This window comes from Colletotrichum paranaense (assembly GCF_030867605.1).
Source record: "Colletotrichum paranaense strain IMI 384185 chromosome Unknown Scaffold_5.1, whole genome shotgun sequence".
Classification (NCBI taxonomy): Eukaryota; Fungi; Ascomycota; class Sordariomycetes; order Glomerellales; family Glomerellaceae; genus Colletotrichum; species Colletotrichum paranaense.
The window spans coordinates 3284648-3305203 of NW_026848963.1; the positions used below are offsets into that span (position 1 = coordinate 3284648).

Sequence of the window (20556 nt, forward strand, 5' to 3'; positions counted from 1 at the left end):
GCGGTAGCCTGGTTTTAATTGCTGCGTAGTAGAGGTAGGGATAGTTTGTTAGTGGACTTCGTAACGAAGGGCTCCGTACCGCCCGTAAGCTATGAGGTGTAAAGATGCAGTGCTTGGGTTTCTCTTCTCTTTTCGGAGCTTACAGGAACGCACTTTACCCAACCAAGGTTTCCGCAACGTCGTATTCTCTCGAAACCCAGATCAACAAGTTACGACCCCCGCCGACTACACCGTACACGTGTATTGTGTCATTTTCATTTCATTTCTTCTTTTTCCATAAGTCCCATATGGCATGATTGACGTGGAAAAGGTACTCCGCCTCCCCCCTTGTTGCCTTTTTTGCACGGCCTGGGATGAGTGTGACGCCACATGCCCGGCTGCATGCCACCGTCCTGCCGGGCACCTCTTGGCGCCCGATCTTGGCGGCGCCGGGGGGGAGGCAGAAGTGTCACGAAAGTGTGTTCAAGTGGCCAGGGTGGATTATCGACTGATGCGTCTAGCTGCATCGCGGCTCCACTCCTGCTGCTTGGGAAGGTGAATATCAACCACCGGATGACTCCCCTTATAACGACGGAGAAGAGGAAAGAGACATCACTTATTTCTCACTCATCATCATCATCATCACCATCTCATTCATCTGACACTCAGATCCAAACACCAAGAAAATCACTACCCAAAACATATCCACGCCTGGCATGACAACTCTGTAGGTGGCTCTTATAAACCTTCACATCACATGTGTATCAACGACTAACATAACACAGACCTCTCAAAGTAAAGGTTGCAATCCGTGACCACTGGACCAAGGAAGACAGCTACCTCCAGCAAGCCCTCAAGGCCCTCCGAGACGTCCTCGGCCTCGACGTAGACGTCAACCCGGACTGGCAGATCCTCCTCACCCAGCTCGACGCAGAGTACGCGGACAAGGCCGACTTTGCGGCCGCCGTCGCCGGCACCGTTGAAGCATGGTGCCGCGCCGCAACGGAGCTGCTTGAGGACGACAAGAATGAGGAGTGGACCGACACACTGCTGGACAAGCTGAGGCTGACCTGGTCGAGGTTGCGACTCTTTGTCGAAGTGAGTTTTCCACCACACCCCGTGTTGTAATCACCCGACTAACCCATCAAAACAGGTCGCCAGCGATGAGCAAGCCTCAACAGCATGGTCCGACGACCGAGGCGGCTTCCTCATCACCCTCCCCAAACTGCAGCTCATAACCCCCATGGACCTCCACCCCCTCTTCAAGTCCGAAATCAAGGACTGCTTCGCCGACCACCACAAGCAGCTGCCCCCTTACTCCGCCTCTCCGACAGAAGACTGGGCCGACCTGGAAATGGACGCCCGTCTAAACCGTCTTTCTGTCGGCGGTACGGGCCATCTCCGTCAGCGCGCCTCCATCAGCTCGACAGCATCGCGCGGACCGCAGGCAGATTTCATGCCCAAAGCAGACGCCCTTCCGCGCCCGGACGAGCTGTTGCAAAAGGCGCCGTACCACCTCATCGTGTACAGCCGCGGCGCGCACGAGATTGAGATCCAGGGGAGCCACAGCGCGACGCTCAAGTTTTTGGCGGACTACTTCAAGAAGTGGAGGAGGACGAATCACCAGATTAGCAGCAAGGTAAGAACCTCTCTCGAGACTTTATCACACAGAAGAAAGACATTGCAGTCACTGACAAACGAAAAACAGCCTCCCGCCGTCGAGGTAAAGCTGCACCAGTGCGCCTTCGGCATGGGCGCGAGCATCGACCGCCTGGTACTCGTCTCGGAGCACAAGTACGGCGGCGCCTTCATCCTCACGCCTACCATCATTCTTTCTCTGGTCGAGGGCGTGTTGGGGTATAAGCCCGTGTACTCTGACGCCCACTCGTGGACGTACCGGCGCGATACCGAATTGAGAGCTTAAATAGGCGTTTGTGGCGGGACCACGACGGAATCGGATCCCGGGAATTTGGGGTCATTGTACAGCATCGGATGGGAAATAACGGAACATCAGGCCATGGAAGGTCTATGGTATGGAAAGGGGAGGATGGATTTTTTTCACGATGCTCATGACCTCATAATGTTAAGATCTAATAATGCGAGAAGACCTCATTACTCATTATCTTCATTACTTCGTTTGCTTTCCTAATATCGTGGAAACGGTGCTGTGAATGCGGCTCTCATTTGAGCATAACCTTCCTTCACTCGCCCGCGACTTCAGACGACAAGCAATCGTACCTGAGAATCTTGCTTAGACCATCTGATATCCACGGCCGCGCCGGGCCGCCAGCAGATCAACCTTCAAGCAGCCGGACTCCGAAACTCCGCCTAAGGAAAAAAAGGCCCGATGCCGTCACATGAAGTCAAATAGTGCTTCCGCTATAAACGATCAAGTGTACTACGGGCCAGCAATCGCAAAGCTAAATGGACACGTTCAATGGGAAATCGAATCAACCCACTAAATCACTAAGTCCATTCAGCTTTTTGACTGCTGGCCTGTAGCAAACTTCTTCTTTCACAGCGGAAGCTTTTCAGATTTAATCAGTCTCATTTCGCCGCCTCTTCCAGTACTGCCGGAGCAATCTGACCCCCCGCAGCCCCAGTCCCAGTCCGTCCAATGTTATGTTCGACGGGAGCACATTTCCGCCACACCGGGAGCGACCGGCGCACTGATCCCCACCCCATTCCGGGGCCCGAAAGAACCGGCCCCGTCTAACCCCCCTTTCGGGATCGGACTAGACATAGAAATTGGGTATTGGCGGGGCCGGACTTATCTTCTCCGACTGACAACTGAGAGAAGATTGTATGGTCTGATAAGCTCAAGGTTCCGCCAGCCACATCTGTGCGAGCTGCTGCGGTCTTGATTCTATTCTTTCTGTGCAATATATGCGTTCTGTTTAGTTCTGCCTGCTTGCGCCATCGTCGTCTGAATGCTTGTGACGGTAGGTCGATTATAATCTCCATAGCTGGAGATATTATTATAACTGCCAGGTGCTTCCCGAAGGACCATAATTTCAGTCCAGGTCTGAGAGGGATGGAATAAGCCCAACCAAGTCTCAGCCTCGATTCCCGCCCATTCCATACCAAATCCCTTTACATCCCTGCACATGTTGCATCCCACGGCTTTCCAAAGACTCCAAAGCGAAAACAACAATGCCCTTCAACGCAGAAGCATACAACCTCAAATGCCGCCAAATGTCTGACGAAGCTCTCATCGCAAGACGATCCCACTACATCCGCCAGCTCGCGAGCAGCTCGACAGCAACAGCGCTCCACACAGCAGCGGGCGCCGTCACTGCGGGGCTCAGCTGGCTCATGGTCCCCTACGACGCGGCACGCATCCGGAACGCACGCAGGAAACGGCGGATCCTCGAGAGGCATGCCGTCGAGAGGGGCCTGGCGGTGAAGACGAAGAGGGGGGACGTGTTGGTCCCGATGGCGCTCGGGGTGACATTTGGCGCGGTTGCGATCGAGGGGGCCGAGGTGTGTGCTGATGTGCTGGTGGGGAGCACCGGCGGGTCGACTTCAAGCGCAGCGGCGCATGGTGTTGTCAAGGGGGTTGCTCATGTTGGGCTTGATGCTGGTGTTGCGGCGGCTGAGCATGCGCAGGCCAAGAGAGGAAAGATGAAAGTTGATGAGAGGTTGATGGGGGTAGGTGAACGAGGTGGTTCGATGAGTGAGGAATCGGAAAAGAAATGAGAGCTTTCGGCGTCAAGACGAACGCATGTCGACGTTGGTCTTTGGGGTCGACGGCGTCGCTCATTTCGCCCCAGTCGGTTCAAAAGAGAACTTCTACTGAAGGGCGTGACATGCCCGAAGGATAGCCATAATTCGATTGAAGAGGTTCAATCATAAGAGTTAAGTGGAGTGTTGAAAGCTCGCGATACTTTTTAGAGGCGTCTTCTGAATCTGAGGTGAGGTGTTAGTGAGTGAGATCTCAAGATAAGTGAGGTGAAAGACAAAATTGCTTACCGGCAGCACCAAAGTAGACCGCACATAGCGGGTACTAGGACAACCAAGAGACCAGCGCTCCAGTATCGCGTGCTCAGGCGATGAAGCTCCTTCAGCCTGCGCTCGTTCTCCTCCTCCTCCTCGTCGATGATGGCCCACTCATTGTCCTTGCTCCAGTAAATGTCAAACTTGCCCTGTCGGATTGAGCCGTGCTTGATGTGGACCGACTGCATGGCTTGGTGGTGTGGATAATGCCTTTTGGCGGTGTTATTGATGTTGCTGTTGATGATGTTGTGAGGAGCCTTCAAGGAAGCTCCAAAGGTTAGAAGGGTAAACAATTCCTAGTTGGATGTTTGCTGATCGGCAGGTGAGAAAGATGAGGAAAGACCCATCCCCTTTGTATGAAAATAAATTTCTCGCCCTCGAGTCACTTATCAAAAAAGAGGACGCCTGAGGACTCCGTAGATAGGCGTTAGACCCTTGATAGGGAGGCGCGTAGGGCAGAAAATGCGCGGCGCCGCAGAGATGGCGAAACGAATTCGAGATCGGCTCGGGTTATTTCCAGTTTTTATTATGGGGCCCGCTCACACCGTTCTGGACCACAAGCTGCCTCCTCGAGTCCTTTGACCCTCCTTTGCCGCTCTGATGGGCCCCTCCCAAGCGTAAAACAAACAGGTGTGTGGAATCGGTGGGTATTCCGAAGGCGCAGGGAGCGGCTTGCGTCAATTTTCGGCGGCCCGATAATGAAATGATTGACAAGATTTCAAGATGGCGCGAGCCGCGAACCAGATGCCAGGGCTGAGGCATGCGGACCTATTCTTGACAGTTTTTTTTCTCTTCCCGTTCTTAGCCAAGCTAAGATATGCCTAGGTCCCCTGCTTTCCGGTCTTGGATAGCTTTACTGGTTTAGCTTACGGCAGCTCCTTCACCGTGACTTATCTTCATTACCTTATAAAGCAGGTAGCTTCGGACATGGATGGATCCACCTTCAGGATTCGTTGTCCATTTGTTGGGAGGAAACATTTTCTCTCTCGGGACGCGCGCCACAACAACCATTGCGTGAGCCGCCCTGCTTTTTGCGCATTCGATCAAAATAGCTCTGGCGTATCTTACTCACAATGAGGCGGTGTCCCTAGTCCATTCATCCGCTATTACACGGAAGTGAGCAATATGAATGACGGACGAGTGTCATGCCACTGCTTAAGTAAGGGGGGAACACCTGAAATGATTCGAGAATGTCGTCCAAGCGGAAACAGAAAACCGAACAAGGCTGAGTTTCACGGCCGGACACATGTCAAGCCCAAGCAATTTGATTTGAACATTTTACTTTTTACATACGGATACCTTTCGGATAGACATGGGTCCCGACATGAAGGATGGATCCCGTTGGGTATGCGTGTTTTTTGCTGGCATAATCGTCTCCCAGCCGATTTTATCAGGGTCCCCATTTCATCGACAGGGGCAAGACCGCAGCCGGGCAGCTTGCAGGCGAAAAAAAAGAGAGACGGACCCACTACCCGCCACTCGGTGAGTCATTGCGATAAGGTAGGCTCCACTCACACACACCTCAAAAAGGATCCTCATCGGCCCGCTGCCCGTCTGACATTTCGGTGAGGGTTCTTCACCGAGAGGAACATCACCAATATCGTCAATATCGGCTTCACGCAATGTATGACCTATGAGCAGGTCGACCCCAGTGGTGTAAGATTATTTTTTTATCATTTTGCTCTGCCGATCAAACATATCTCAAGTGATAATTCATGTCGCATGTTATAGAACAAAAGGTAGAAGTCGCTTGTGTCACATGGAGGACTTGAGACACCTAAATCAAGTCGCCAACTTTGCCAACTCAAGCTTAAAGACTTCGTTAGTATAATTCTCGCACGCCATGACTTCTTCTTCCTCGTGTGCGCTGTTTCGCGTATCGTGAATCATTAAGCCACGACACTGACTCTAGCTTGCACGTCTGGGCCCCTGCATCTTACCGTGCCTACATGTCTGCGATGCAATACCTTGCCTTGGCGCATCACTCATATGATACCTCGAGTATAGACCTCTCACTTCAAAACCTTTTACCTGAAATACGCTAGATCGGCCACACAAATGCAAAGACAAAGGTACACGATGTACATAGTCTCTCCCTGAATCTCATGTGGTGGTTGTTTATAAGGCCTTGTTTTTCTGCCTTGATTCTGCCGTGCTGATGCCCCACGAGGCTGGTTTGTCAAGGCGAATTTCACCGTGCAGCTCCTAAAGGTGGCAGTCTATCATGTACTTATATATTAAAGTCCAGTGAGAGGTTTCTCTTCTCCTTCCCTCGCCACGCATCATAGCGAGCAGGCGTTGTGATAGTTGAGTACCAACTCCGCACTGGTTTTCTGCGGTCTTCAGCACAACAACACTACAGTCTCCTATGGCCCAAATTACAGAGCACACCACACAGCCAATCTTGGCAATCCTTGCTCGTTCTGGTCATAGATATACAATGCTGAATACTCACGAGCCAGGGACCAAGATCCTCGGATGGAATGGGTCCCCCCCCCCCTCTTCACTTAAAACTATCAGACACAGCTTAGAGAAATGCAAAAACTCAAGCAAAACGGAATGGCTCGGTTCTAGATCTCAGATTACAGCCCTACGATAGCACCGGAATCTCTGGTGAGCGTGATGCCTTGCCTCCATCATAGGTCTCTGGCGCATTGCCCGTCCTTGTATACCCTCACAGAGCTCTCTCTGTGATCCAGCACCTGTTACAAATAAACAAGTAAGATAAAAGATGTGGTGGTAGATATTTCGGCACCTATATAAGGCAGGTGCCAGTGTGGCATCCACACCTTCCACACCTTCTCAATCATTCCAGCGGCACCTTCCCAGAAGACAACCCAGACCGCCCACGAGGCTCCATATCCAATGAATCATCACCAAGTCCTCAACAACAAGTACCTGGGCCGTATGGTCGAGGGGTCAAATTCGAGCTGCAGAGGCCCCGGTTAGGCAGTGAAGACTCCTGTCTATTTCGGGATCCAAGTTCGAATCCTCGATCGGTCGTCCCATTGTTGTTTTTTTGCTTTTTAATCCACATGCTCTCTGCTTCCTTCCCTCCGTCACACTTGTCGTGATGTGCATGGGTATATCAAATGCAGCCTCAACGCCAGCAGGACCGAGTTCTTTCGTTGGATAGTATATGACTCTATCAGCACAACTTCCTGCCGATGATCCGTACACAACTGGAGCGCCGAACCATGTAAGTCATACACGGAAACTGATACCATCTTCAATAATCGGCGTTATATAATGAACGAGCCAAACGTGCGCAATAACAACTAGAGGGTATCATTCTATAGAACCACCTACACAAACCAAAACACAACCACCAAATACCAATCTACAAAGTCGCATTCCTCACAATCCCATTTTCCGTATACAAGTAAGGCGGCGTCTCAGGCGGACTGCGTCCATTCCGGTACAGCCACAATCTCGAAAGATCCTTCACCTTGACCGTCTTCTTCCTATGCCGTCCCTTGACGTGTTCCCCATGGAACTCAACCTCATTGTTGACATCGCGCCCCAAATACGCAACCTCAAACGCCTCGCGCGCGTTCGCCCCGGCATCACCCTGCCGTCCGACCTGGATTTCGCTCTCCATGAACTCGCTCTCCTCCGCCGCGCCGATAAACTCGCCCGTCTCAGGGTCCTTTGCGAGGGGGAACATGCCGTCGAGGTAGTGCTGACAAAACTGGTGTCCACCGCGCTCCGAGGCCCTTACGAAAAGCCGCCCGATGAAGCGCGGCATGCTGTGGTCCGCTGTGAGGGAGGTACAAAAGTGCAAGACGCCCCAGATGGCGACAAAGTCAGTGGTGTGGGCGTAGTGCTCGACGTGGCCAATAGCGCGGTCCAGTGCGGCCGTGGAGGATCGAGAAGAAATGGAGGACGACTCTTTGGGAAGGCTGGGCGTGCGCGGGTTGCTGTGTTCGCTTTTGCTTCCGGTGCTGTGACTCGAGACAAAACGTTGTTGACCGCTGTTGGCGATTGGCGATACGGGGCTGTCCACAAAGTCGCCGTGAGTTATGCTGGTCGTGGTCAAAGTCATGGCCGCCGGATTGTTTTGTGCCAGGGCCTGGGACATTGCATGGCGATGGGGATTGTTGAAGTGGTTTGCGGCATTGCCAAATGTGTAAACCTAGACATTGTTAGAAGTGTTGTTGTACGCAGTGTCCGATGTCACTTACCTCGAGTTTGGCAAGAAGATCTTGTGGCAATTCCTGCAATAGCCAGTCAAGAACGAGACCACCCTCGATGCCTCCCTGCGAATGCAAAACGAAGACCACCTTGGAGTATTGTGGGTTGTAAAGCGTTTCCTTGACAATACGATAGCACATGCGTACGTCGTAGGTTGCGTACCCCAAGTTCCGTTGGATGAGACATTCGACAACATCAAAGAGGATTCCCGAGGTCTGGTTATGGATACCGAGGATTGGCCGCTTAAAGGTGAGAGCGAGTCTGTTTAGATTGTTCTTCATCCAGTGGTCCCTGATGCGTGTTAGTCAGTCTGTTATGCCCCCATCTAGTTCCTCATAGATGCATATTGAAATGCACTGGGAACACGAAGTGAGAGTCGATAACGACTTACCCGACGGCAACTCCGTTCAAAAAGATCCATTTCTCGTGAGCGTGCTCTGGTAGCTCAGGTGCGTACTTGGGATCCGAGGTGTAGGTGAGGGTTGGCCCATTCAGCAACAGGCAGAGCAGATAGTTGACGGCGAAGAAGGCACCGAAGGCGAGGCCGGCGATCCAAATAGGCAATAAGACGGCAAATGGCAAAGCCAAGATGAAGCCAATTTGCAAAACGCACAGGAAAAGATGCATTCCCACGCAAAAGAGGTTTTGCCTTGTGAAAGCCAACTCATCGAGGTCCCCCGAATCGGCTGGGGTAATAGGCCATACGATCCAGGGAAGAGCCCAGATGTACTGGAAAAAGTAGTAAATATCCCATGCGAGCAGCTTCCAGGGAAAATCGGTGTAAGAATAGCTGATGACGGAGCTGCCTCCCACCTGGGAGCCGAGAAACTGTGTCGAACCCATCCTCTGTTTATGCAGCTCTGTTCGTTTCTGTTGTCGTGATCGATACCGCACCGCGAACCTGTCGCCCAGACCTGGGATGGAGAAGAGGCCGGCGGCCATGATGACGGGTATGGCTAGGACGATATAGAGCCAAGAATAGCCAGATGGCGAAAGTGAAAATGACAGAGAGGGTGATGACGGGAAAGGAATGTGGTCAAGTGACCAGCGGGAGACGGACGGTGGGTGCTCACGCGGCATTATATCGTGGGGAAGCAGATGGGGATGGAGGGCGGCGCCGGTCAGACAAACGAACAAACTTCCAACCACAAACTAGAGATCCTAGTTCCCCTCGTAGCGGTCGTTAGCATTTCATGGGGAAGAGGTAAGACATTTTTCTGCTCCAGAAAAGAAGTAGAGACACAGCAGACACAAGGTGCAGGCAGGGCTGAGTTGGCCTGAACCCGGGCCGGGATAGACGACGGCGCCCATCTTCCATCTTGGCTGGTCACTCGACCAGGGGGCACTCGCCAATTAGGGGGGTCGGTCGCAGCGGCTAGGGCGCCACCCCGCTGCCTGCCCTCCATGTTGCCTTACGGATTGACAATGTCTGGTGTGTTTTTGGGGGCTGAGATGGGGTGCGAATAGGCGAAGATGCGATGCGCGAGAGCGAGATGCAGTCAGATCCAGGCTGTGCACCAAGAGATCGAAAGCATGCCTCTGGTAAAGTACCATGCAAGGCTCTGAGATGTTGACAGAGTCCACAAGTAGATGCCACTGACGGTTACACCGATAAAGTTGCAAATAGAAAATGACAAGAAGTCAGAGAAAGCAACTATGCCTTGCGTTGTTGGGGCTGTTCGAGTTGCATGTGGGTGTCTTACAGGCTGCCGTAGCAAGAGTGCACCACATGCGCCGACAGCCTTTGAAGGAAAGCCAGCAGACGCGCATAGGACCCAATGAGTGTGTCCATCTGTCGTCATTTCTGACGTTACGTGCCCAGCTAATCGGCACGTTCAGCCCGACAGAGTCACATCCTCGAGGGTCCAAGCCGCTTATTGCGATCCTCACCCGGCGAGGCAACAGGCAGCCCTGAAATCTGATTGTGCTTGGTACGGAACAATTGCCTCGTGAATAATGTCCAAGCTCTGACCGTTCGTCTTGGGGAAGTGAGTGGCTGGATGTCGATTTGGTAGACACCGAGCTGAGTGGTTCGGGTTCTACCGCGTGCAGCTATGCATCACCAAAAGTTGAAGTGAATTGACTTCTGACTTCCTTGTCCGTCGAGTGATTCAAGCCTGGGAGAGACATATAGAGGCTTGGCTGTCAGATTTGACGCAGTTGCTCTTGTAAATCTTCCATCAGCGTTGTTTGTATTCGTATCGCCGTCCAACGAGGAGATGCCTTGAGCTTTGGTGGAGTCATTAGTCTCAGCCGTCACAGCCTGACGTTGAAGCCTCAATCTCATCAAAATGATGCGTGACTTCGTCGCAGTGCTTGGGACTACGATGATCAAGATGATCACAGCAGCTGTTGAAGAGTTGACGAGTGAGAGAGGTGGAGGAAGGGGAATTTGATGCCCAGCTGAGCTGCAGATTTTGGGGATGAATATGAGCTGGTCCGTGCGCCAAGCAAAGGTCGTGGGGGAGACAGCTCCTTCTCCAACTGAGAAACAAATCATGTGTTTGGTGGGGCAGTTTGTTGACATTGAAACCTCCGAATCCAACATCAACACTGGACTGACTATACACCTTCAACGTCGACCGTCTGCAGAGCGCAACTCCGTATTCGACATATCAAAAAACAAGACACCACCATGTCAATGCTCTCAATCCACCTCGAGCAGATAGCTCTCTGCTGCGAGGGCATCGACTCGCTCCCGTACGCCTTGCCCCTCCTCATCAAAAGCACCCTCCTCAAGATACCCTCAATTTGGCCGCCATCCGAGACATTCACTAACACACCATGGCAGCTTCCCACCACCCAAAATCTTCACAAATGCAATGCTCTACAACACCGATATCACCTCCCTAATTCGCGACACCGAAGCCCACGAACGCGCCCTCTTCTCCGTACCCCCGCCCCCACCACCGCCAGCAACATCATCATCCTCCCAAAACCAAGAAGCGAAACCCACCACCTCCCGCCGCCAAACCGTCTTCAACGTCGCTTCGGGTGAAGTCACAACCGGCCCACCACCAGGAACCTCCCGCGCTGCAGGCGGCGGAGGCATAGGTGGACCCCGCCGCCACACCGCCGTCTCCGCCGTCCTCGGAGGCGACCTCCACGCCCAGCTGCGCCGCGGCGAGCGCCAGGCCGCGAGCAAGGGGGGCGACGTCGACGTCGAGGTACTATTGCAGGGCGCGACGAAGCTGTGCGGCGTGTACGCTCTCCCCGGCGCGCTCGAGCGGATTCCGCAGCTGAGGTCGCGGTACGCGCACCAGACGAATACGTTGGCGTACTACGAGGCAAAGGTTGCTGAGAACCAGGCTGCGGTGGAGAGAATGAACAAGGATCATTGGATGAGTGAGGGAGATGACGAGCAATTTGATGACGAAGAGGACGAAGAGGAAGAAGCGGGCGAGGATGTCATGACGGAAGAGGACCTACGGGCCGAGGAGGAGTTTGTGAGGGAGCTTGATAAGAAGAAGCGGGAGCTGCAGCAGCGGTTGCGGGCTATGGAAAAGGATTTGGGAGCATTGCTGAACATGTGACGTTGGTTGGAAACAAAAGAATGAGGATATTAAACGAGGGCGCTTCTACTACCATGGTTGTTTTACGACATGATACCCCAGAAATTCAAACAAAACTCCATCATGACCCAAAATTACCCTACACCCCGATTACATTCTCCATGTGAGCTTGTGTGCCACGACAACCTCAACACGAAAGCCCGTCCCGTGCCCCCGCTGCCCTCCCACCCCTCTCCCTCGCCGCAACAATCTGTCCCAAAAACTCACCCACCTCCTGCGCGCCCCCAACCTCATACTTATCCTCAATCACAAAATGCGGCACCCCCCTCACCCCCATCCGATACGCCTCCTCCACCTGCCGATCAACCTCCTCCCCTCCCTTACCCTCCTCCAGCCACCGCCTCACCTCCCCCCTCTCAAGCCCACCCCGCACCGCCGCGTCCACAATCATATCCCAGCTCGTCACGTCCCCGTCCTCCTCAAAGTAACTCTTCATAATCGAGTCCACCACCGCGTTCTCCACCTCGGGACCCTTGGTTTTCGCCAGCTGGATCGTCCGGTGCGCGTCCCGCGTGTGCCCGATCTTGCCCCCGAACGTAAAATTGAAGCCTTCGGCCGCGCCCAGCTTCTTCATGCGCGCGTGCATCATCTCCAGCCTGTCGGCGCCGAAGCGCGCCGCCATGCGCTCGTTGACGGGAACGCCCTTGCGGGGCGCCGTCGGGTCGAGGTAGTAGGCTTGCCAGGTTACGTTGAAGGTGTCGTCCTTGCCGCCGGGGTACGTCTTTTTGTAGAGGTCTATCGCCCTGTTCAGACGGGCTTTGCCGAGATAGCACTGCCAGTGATGTTAGTGACCTCGTTTTTTTTTTCTTCTCCGATGAGTTCCAAGGGCGTCTTACAAAGGGGCAGACGGGGTCTGATATGACTTTGATGTTGATGGTGGACATCTTGCTTGCTTGGCGTGCGGCGTTCATTCACTTTCAAATTTTCTTGCTCGACGATGAGGAGAATATGAACAGGTACACAGATATTGGTTGAATAGAGTCTATCTTCGAAATCTACGATATGGGAATCAAAGACGTCAAATATGTCGTAAAACTCGGCCTCGGCCTCGCTCGAATACGGCGGGACTCCGCCGTAACTGGGCGCCGACTTTTAGTTGATTACCAATCAGACCCGGAGCCCGATCCGACCGGAATCATTTAGCTACAGGCCGGCGGGATTCCTCCTTATCGAGACGAGCTTACCCCGTCTCGTCTCTTCACATCAGCACCAACGAGCCCACAATCCGCCATTATTCAGCCGAAGCAAAATCGGCGAAGGCGGGTCTGGGAAGGTTCCGATGGTCGTTCGGCACTCTGCATTTCGGCACTTGATTTGTTACGTTGCATTCATGATTCGTGGAGTCTATGTGCGCCCCTTGTTCATTACCACCGCCGAGGGCCCTGCCGCCCTGCCGCCCTTGCAAAGTTGCAAGCTAATAAAGCACAGGCCAGTCTAAAGCTTGTATCCTCTGTCATCCACTGCGCAAAATAGTTCCGCAAAAGGATCCGCCGTAAATAGGTGTGAAGCCACAGCTATGGGTATTATCATGTCCGAGTCGTGCTATCAGTGCTCAATCAACAGAGTATCGTTCTGTCGCCTCTCGTAATCTCTGGTCATTCCGTGACCGACGCGATTCGTAAGGCTGCCTGCGATGCCTCTGTCTCTCATCTCTCCTCCAGGTTGAAGGGTATATACTGTTGGTCGTGGACGATTCTCCACGATTAGCTGCGCTGCGACTCTGTGACCGTCGCCGCTTGAGTGTAACATCAGGATACTGCACAGCGCGGTCCCAGCTTTCGAGCGACATGTAGGGGCTTCTCAGCCACGCCCGAAGCTCATGAAGCAGCAATCGTGTATTCTCTCTGCCCAGAAACTCTTGAATGAGCTCCTCAGCTTGGCCCATGCTGCCTTGCATATCCACAGTCTTCAAGATAGCGATGATGTACTCGAGCAAGAACTCGGCATTGTTGGCTCTGCGACGTCGGACTGGGTCGGTATCTAGCGGCCTTGCATCATGATCGGGCGAGAGGAACTCAAAGACCTGTAGTTCGCGCCGAAGAAATGTACGCGCGCGCGAGACAAGCTCTGTATCGGAGGCAAATATTTGCGGAGTCAAGTCTCGGTATCTTGATATCCTGTTTGAGCCCACGTGCAGCGAGTACAATTGATGTCGATAGATATGTCTTCGGCGGGTGATTGCCTCATCTTGAGACAGATTGGGCCGAGTCGTCGAAGACGCATAGGGCCGTGGTCGCCTTGGGCGGGCTTGAGAGTAATATCGTCTCGTTTGCTGACCAGAAGGGGCATCCGTTGTGTCTCCAGCCTTATCCGAGGGTCTCTCTGGGGCCTTGAAGGTCTTCCATTGCTTTCGGTCGTCGCTAAACTCGTAACGGACCTCCTTGATCTCGATCTTGCATAGCGGGCATGCTATTTGTCGTTCCAGCCATGTCGCGAGGCAGAGGAAATCAAAGTTGTGGTGGTGGCAGGGTTGCGCCTCGCAGCCTTCGGTGATCTCTTCGAGGCAAATGACGCAACAGTCTTGAAGATCCGTCGGTCGCGTGGTGATCTCCTGCAGCGTTGTCTGCAAGACGACGGAATGAAGATCTCGTGAACTCGAGTTGTCGCTGGATATCGCTTCGGCGGACATGCCACAGGTGTAAAGCGTGCTCAAGAGAAAGGAAGTGGTGTTTGACGGAGGAGAACGACGATGTCACCATGTCAGTCCTGTGTGACGGCTGTTTAATCAGCGTGACATCCGTGGAAGCAACTTAAACTGATAAGATAAGGAATTCCATGGTGGGGCAATCCCTTCGGCCGGTTAAATACGTACCCAAAGTGCTGCTGGGCGACCGTGGATCTTTCGTGTTTAGTGCTTTTTCCTTGTCGCGTCAACCGCGTTTCCTTTCCCTCCACCTTGAAATCCACCCTGGACGTCTTCAACTACGTACCTCAATTCAAACCACTTACTCAACCTTAATTCTGCGCCTTCACAATCTTCAATGACGTAGATGCATCTTGACCAGCGACTGCCCCATAATGGACGAACCGACAAAGGCAGAGTATGAGCTCCAGTCACAGAAACTACGTGTCGAACTCAAGACGTGGGAGACCTCCTGGGCAAAGTCTCACGATGGGAAGAAGCCGGGCAGAGGTGATATCAAAAGCAACGCCGACATAGGTGAGTATCTTACCTCTGAAAGCACAAAAGCAATCGAAGATTAACACGAGTGACCAGCGCAAAAATACAAGCAGTACAACAAAGTCCGCGACATCCTTTCAGGAAAGATTCCTCCACCTTCAAAAGAAGCTCCGAAACCAAAGAGGCGGGACGATATCCCCCCTCTCGCGAGGACTCCTTCGAAGAAAACCAGGCACACCGAAACGCCCTCGAAAAGAAGGACGAACCCCGAAGATGCCGCCCTCACTAGCACCCCCTCGATCTCCAGAACCCTCTTCAGCCCCGTGGCTCCAAGATCGATTGGACCTACTCCACAGCGCGATGGTCGTGTACTGGGATTGTTTGACCTAATGGTGGAGCGTGAGCTCGGAACACCGTCAAGAAAGAACATCAACACCTCTGCCGACGCCAGAGTAATGACGACACCAAGGAAACGTGCAACACCCATGGACGAGGAGGATGATGCGAAATTTGGGCGGACGCCAATGTCCACGAGCAAACGGCAAATGCTAGACAGCTTCATGACACCTCTGAAGAACAAAGATGTCCCTGCAGCAGACGCCAAAACACCGACAACTGTTTCGAAGCTTCAGTTCAGCACCCCGTCCTTCCTCAAAAGACACACTCAGCCACCACCCAGCAAGAGCGATGACTTTACAGCGCCGCCCCTGCGATTACCTCGGAAACCACTGGTTCGTGGCCTCAGTGCTATTGTAGCAAGTCTCAGAAAGGTGGAAGAAGATAACTTGGACAACGAAGACGAACTCGAGGCTCTACGGGAGGCGGAAGGCGAAGTTGTGCAGCCTAAAGTGCCTCCGAAGCCGAAAGCGGATATTCTCGCTGCAGACAGTCAGGTCAATCTTCCTCTTGGAGGCTTTGATGATGAGGCTCTTTACGACAGTCCCGATGAAGAGCAGGTGGGACGTGATGGAATGCCGTTAAGGGTATACAAGAAGAAGGGGCAGAAACGAACGACGAGGAGATCCAACATGAAGCCTGTCCACGTTAAACGGCCATCGGCTCCCGCCGAGGAAGAGGCACAAGAAGGAGACGAAGAAGAAGGCGTGCCAAAAACACAAAACAGTGGTGATCCAGAAGACGACTATGATGAGCTCGCGGGCTCGGGTTCAGACACAGAGTTTGACGAGTCGGCACCAAAAACCAAGTCCAAGAAGAAGGAAGAGAAGAAGACGGAGAAGGTCGGGGCGGTCAAGAAGGCCGTCAGAAAGGTGAACGCAATGGCGCATACGAATTTCCGGCGATTGAAACTGAAGAACAACGGCGCGAAAGGCGGGCCCGGATACAACAGCAAGTTCAGAAGACGACGCTGAGTTGACATTTGCATTGCAAGGCGTTTACATGGAAAGCGATATCCCAATTGACATTGCTGATGAATACATGTCCACAATAAAACACTACTATCATGTTTAGGCCCTAGGTATTTCATGTGCGTCTGGTGTCTAAAGGTAACACTTCGTGACAGTATTTGCTCGATGCTATATAACTCTATATTACGGCAGTAAACGAGCCCCTAGTCGCCGTATCAGGACGAGGAAGTAGAAGGTCGCGAAGTCGCAACTGATGGCAACCATGAGCCATGATAAACCAGCCGAGAAGACTACACGGTCAACAAGAAACCGATCTTGTTGCGGCATTTCCGCAGGAATCTCATCTTCCTTCTCGCTTAGCCACTCCATCTCAGTCCAAAGCGTATCGTCGGCACCATCACACATCTCCAGCTCTACAAACTTGTCAATCATGCTTTGCCCACGATCAATATGTCTTTGGAGCCGTCTCAAACAACAGTACGACGGGCCGTCCCGCGCCACGGGCATAGTCCCTTCTCCTTTACACACCACCACCGGCACCTCCCTCCCAACCTCTTCGCGGCGGCACTCTTCCCCATCAGTCTCTATAGAATGCACCAGGCAGAGCAGCCGTCTGTAATCTTTCAGCACCGCCCAGAGCCAGCAAAACGCCAGCGCAACCTGCAACACCATCTCCTTCACCACATCCCGCCCCTCGAACCCCTCCATCTGCGCAGCGCAGCAATTCCGCAACGCCTGCTGCCGATTCAGCACCTCGCGACACGAGCGCATCCGCGGCGGCGGCGACCTATACAAGCCCGGGTTCCACTTGTCCGTCTTCGACTCGGCGTCGTCTTCTTGGTGCCATCGTTCCTGCCAGAAGGCGTTCCAGAAGCCGGAGAAGGTCTCGGAGGCCGTTTGGGCGCAGGGAAAGGCGCGGAAGAGCTTTGCGCGCCAGAAGGATGGCCAGTCTGTCGCGAGGAGGGTGAAGAGGAGGTAGCCGGTGATGTCGCTTGCGAGGAAGTGCGGTGTGGGGGTGTAGCCGTGTAGGATGCTTGTGATGTCGACGTGGAGGTCGGTGATGCGGCGCTTGAGGCCTCGCCTTTTGGGCGGGTTGGAAGGCTGTGGTGAGGTTTCCATCGTTGTATCTGTATTTCAAAGCTCCTTCTTCTTGAAGAGCACATCCATTTCCTTGCTTGTAGTTGCGGAGGCGCGGGATCTTGGCTCTTTTTCACATGCGATGCTGTCTCTTGATCATCCCTGCATGGTTGCCGCAATCATCTCAGCTCAAACCACTTAACGGGCTCGCCAAGTCCAACAGAAGCCATGCGCTGGCATTGTTTTCCCTACGATGCAGAAGCATGGCTTTCCCTTTTCGAATCACACCCCAAGGGACGCGAGCTAGGAGTGGCCGATGTGGTCTAGGAATGACTGCCTGTCGTCTGATGTAAGACGATGCCCACATGTAAGCGCTTATCCCAACCCCTTGGGTCAAACCGCTGCAAGTATGTCACTTAGCGAGAGAATTTGATTCGCCTAGGGAACGAAAGGATCTGAGTTGGTTCTCAGCTTCTCAATGATCACGTGGCTCGAATGGCTATGGAACTCGGCGAGCAACCTGAGTGTGCGTTGTTAGATGGTGGCCAGTATAAGCCATCAACCGTGGTGATTGAGACTTTGGATCTCAGAGGAGATCGTTTTGACTGGGTGACTGGCTACCTTTTGTATCACCAACTCAAGCGGCTTTTCATTCTCTTGGTATTGCAACACGAGATCTTCATGATGTCGCAGAGCAAGCGGCACCATCGTCATCCGCTACAGCACTTACCAGTCATACTTTGACATGTATCACCTTTTACCCGTGATGTTGTCATGTAGATGAAATTCTTCGCAATTTATTTCTGGTGTATGTCTGAGTCTACCGCACCTCCTGTGGTGCCTCAATCGTAGTCACAATAGGCCCTTTCTCCCCCTCCTTTCCAACCCCATTGACCGCCGCCTCCCGCGCCTCGGCATTCAACCTCACCCACATCTTCTTCCTCAACTCCAACCCATCCATAAACACCTGAAACCAAGACGGATCATACGCTGGCAGCGCTCTACCAATCCCACCCTCAGGCTCGCCTGCAAGCTCCCTCACCGTCTCGAAATACTCCTCAAAGTGCGGATGCACAAGCGAGAACCGAATATCGTCCCCCTTCTCCTTGACTCTCTCCGCCTCCCACGCCGCCTGCTCCTCCTTGGGCGGCAACTTCGCCCGCCCAGCCAGCACGCGCGCCGCTAAAACAGCTTGCCACTCGAAAATCTTAAACGTCAGCCCCGCGGCGACGGCGCCGATGAAAAGTAGCGTCGGGTCGGCGTGGTAGATTACGTGCTGGTAGAGCCCCGCGACGCGATTATTGCGCAGCTCGACCGAAGGAAGGAAGGGCAAGGTCCAGGTGAAGCCCGTGGCGAGGACGATGCTGTCGACTCCGGGGACGGAGGTGCCGTCCTGGAAGTGGACTGTTCTCGTGGAGGGGTCAATGTGGGTGATTGTGGCGCGGCGGGAGATTTGCGGGTGGTTGAAGGCGCCGTCGCCGAAATAGAGGTTTGCTTTGCGGCCGTTTACGACGGAGTAGATGGGGAGTTTGGCTGTTTTGACGAGGTCGACGGAGATGTCTGCGCCTGAGACGGAGGCGCCGACTACGACGACGCGCTGGGTTGTGAGTGGTCAGCGACTTTTTCGTGACTCGCGGGGGGAGAGAGAGAGAGAGAGAGAGAGAGAGATCATGAGGGAGTACTCACCTTGTTGCGGAAGTGATCTCGTCCGCGAAAGTGCTTGCTGTGAATTACGCTTCCCGGACGCGCCTTTTCAAACTCCTCGAGGCCCTCAATGTGAGGCACATATGGAACCCAGTAGTGCCCCGTCGCAACCACAACAGCGTCGAAGTACTCAACCCACCAGTCGTCCCACTCATCGCCCTCTTTCCTGAGGGTGAGCTGCCACTCTTCCCCAACTTTCTCAGCGCGCTCGACGGTGGTGCGGTAGGAGACGAAATCCTGGTAGCCGTTACGGTTCACCAGCCCCTGAACAAAGTCCCGCACCACGGTCCAGTGCCGAAAGGGCGTCTCGGGGCCGTGCAGCGCAATCGAGTTGTCGGTGCGCTGTTCGGGGAGGGATTCCTCGGAGAAGGACATGGGGATGGCGTCGACGTTGGTTTCAAGGTAGGGGTAGATTCCGGACTCGGTGAAGCGTGGCGGGGGAGGGGCCGAGACTGACCCGGCCGCAGCTTTCGGCGTCCGGGACGGGAGGGTTTCCGGGATCGGGAGGGGTTGGTCGGCGGTTCGGGCTGCTAGGGAGGAGAGGTTTGTGAGGTGTGGTGGTGGTGTTTGGTCGCCAACCCTATTGTGATGGAAGAGTTAGTGCATGTTCTTTGGGGACTCGCCTCGTTCGAGCGCGGTGAATGTCTCTATTCCATCTCATCGCCCGCCGATGTGGCATCCAAGTCAATGAATAGTAATGCTATGTTCAGTGACATTGATGATGGAGTTCATTGGCCGCAGGAATTGGCCATCTGCTTCAGTCATCCAAATGGCAGAGCACCATCAAGGTTCTCATTTTGTTCCTGGTTCGTCTCATGAGGTAATACGAAGTAGTACCAAAAGATATTTGCAGGAACAGCTTGAACCATCAAGGTACTCTCCAATGAGCTCCATATGAGTACAACCAGCCCCGCGCGACAGTCCAATGAAAACAACTTGCGACGAATGTGAGAAGAAAGACTCACCAACATCCTCCCGCTGCCTCTCGACGCTCAAACACACGAATGACATCGAACGCCTTCTCCCGTGCCAGGGCGTCAATTGTGATAGCCCCGGCCGGCCCCGCGCCGATGACGGCAACCCGCTTGACTGCGCCCATTCTTCAGATACTCGCTATTCCCTGAAACGCTCTATGCTTGACCAACGTGGGATCGTAAAGAGAGTATCACAGGATTGTAAAGCAGAAATGAAAAAGAATAGGATAAGGTACGCGGCACCTGACCCAGCACGCGAAGTGCGAATGCTCTCACTTTTTTAGCTGCCCGCCTCCCGAGAGTTTGGGAGCGGCTTGCAGCGGACGGATGGAGGGGTTCAACTGAACAGGGGTGAACCCCACTACCAAACTGCCAAAGCCTCCAATCGTGTTGTCGTAAACCGCCTGACCGGGTAGTCGGACAGGGATGCCGGTGTCGTTCACGGTGGTGGAAAGTCGATTTGGTCATCTTAGCGCCCGATGGCGTTATCGTGCGAGGAAACGTTGTCTCCCGTCGCCCGTCACGAGCATGTGCTGTTATCGATAACGCTTATCAGCACTTTCCGGCCCAGC

At 53.6% G+C, this 20556-nt stretch overlaps 10 protein-coding genes across 10 annotated transcripts; 4 read left to right on the forward strand and 6 right to left on the reverse strand.

The window, feature by feature from the left end:
- Positions 1–765: 765 nt before the first annotated feature.
- On the forward strand, positions 766–1903 carry CPAR01_07509 (uncharacterized protein; the record flags this gene model as incomplete). The annotated part of the gene is made up of 3 exons (XM_060491778.1): positions 766–1077; positions 1133–1618; positions 1688–1903. Coding segments are annotated over 3 exons (1014 nt in total), but the record flags the coding sequence as incomplete, so codon positions are not given.
- Positions 1904–3132: 1229 nt separating this feature from the next.
- CPAR01_07510 (uncharacterized protein) lies at positions 3133–3678 on the forward strand (the record flags this gene model as incomplete). The annotated part of the gene is made up of 1 exon (XM_060491779.1): positions 3133–3678. The coding sequence occupies one exon, from the start codon at positions 3133–3135 to the stop codon at positions 3676–3678; it is 546 nt and encodes a 181-aa protein (XP_060350653.1).
- A 191-nt stretch (positions 3679–3869) lies between these two features.
- CPAR01_07511 (uncharacterized protein) lies at positions 3870–4163 on the reverse strand (the record flags this gene model as incomplete). The annotated part of the gene is made up of 2 exons (XM_060491780.1): positions 3870–3888; positions 3952–4163. The coding sequence occupies 2 exons, from the start codon at positions 4161–4163 to the stop codon at positions 3870–3872; spliced, it is 231 nt and encodes a 76-aa protein (XP_060350654.1).
- Positions 4164–7315: 3152 nt separating this feature from the next.
- Positions 7316–9249, reverse strand: CPAR01_07512 (uncharacterized protein; the record flags this gene model as incomplete). The annotated part of the gene is made up of 3 exons (XM_060491781.1): positions 7316–8110; positions 8160–8460; positions 8561–9249. The coding sequence occupies 3 exons, from the start codon at positions 9247–9249 to the stop codon at positions 7316–7318; spliced, it is 1785 nt and encodes a 594-aa protein (XP_060350655.1).
- Positions 9250–10804: 1555 nt separating this feature from the next.
- Positions 10805–11702, forward strand: CPAR01_07513 (DASH complex subunit Spc34; the record flags this gene model as incomplete). The annotated part of the gene is made up of 2 exons (XM_060491782.1): positions 10805–10869; positions 10961–11702. 2 exons carry the CDS (start codon positions 10805–10807, stop codon positions 11700–11702), a joined length of 807 nt encoding a protein of 268 aa, XP_060350656.1.
- A 166-nt stretch (positions 11703–11868) lies between these two features.
- CPAR01_07514 (DSBA-like thioredoxin domain-containing protein) lies at positions 11869–12652 on the reverse strand (the record flags this gene model as incomplete). Its single annotated transcript, XM_060491783.1, has 2 exons — positions 11869–12513; positions 12578–12652. 2 exons carry the CDS (start codon positions 12650–12652, stop codon positions 11869–11871), a joined length of 720 nt encoding a protein of 239 aa, XP_060350657.1.
- A 641-nt stretch (positions 12653–13293) lies between these two features.
- On the reverse strand, positions 13294–14370 carry CPAR01_07515 (uncharacterized protein; the record flags this gene model as incomplete). Its single annotated transcript, XM_060491784.1, has 1 exon — positions 13294–14370. One exon carries the CDS (start codon positions 14368–14370, stop codon positions 13294–13296), a length of 1077 nt encoding a protein of 358 aa, XP_060350658.1.
- Positions 14371–14759: 389 nt separating this feature from the next.
- On the forward strand, positions 14760–16232 carry CPAR01_07516 (DNA replication regulator SLD2; the record flags this gene model as incomplete). Its single annotated transcript, XM_060491785.1, has 2 exons — positions 14760–14901; positions 14959–16232. 2 exons carry the CDS (start codon positions 14760–14762, stop codon positions 16230–16232), a joined length of 1416 nt encoding a protein of 471 aa, XP_060350659.1.
- A 180-nt stretch (positions 16233–16412) lies between these two features.
- On the reverse strand, positions 16413–17348 carry CPAR01_07517 (uncharacterized protein; the record flags this gene model as incomplete). Its single annotated transcript, XM_060491786.1, has 1 exon — positions 16413–17348. The coding sequence occupies one exon, from the start codon at positions 17346–17348 to the stop codon at positions 16413–16415; it is 936 nt and encodes a 311-aa protein (XP_060350660.1).
- Positions 17349–18126: 778 nt separating this feature from the next.
- On the reverse strand, positions 18127–20109 carry CPAR01_07518 (uncharacterized protein; the record flags this gene model as incomplete). Its single annotated transcript, XM_060491787.1, has 3 exons — positions 18127–18903; positions 18993–19590; positions 19976–20109. 3 exons carry the CDS (start codon positions 20107–20109, stop codon positions 18127–18129), a joined length of 1509 nt encoding a protein of 502 aa, XP_060350661.1.
- Between the last annotated feature and the right edge of the window lie 447 nt (positions 20110–20556).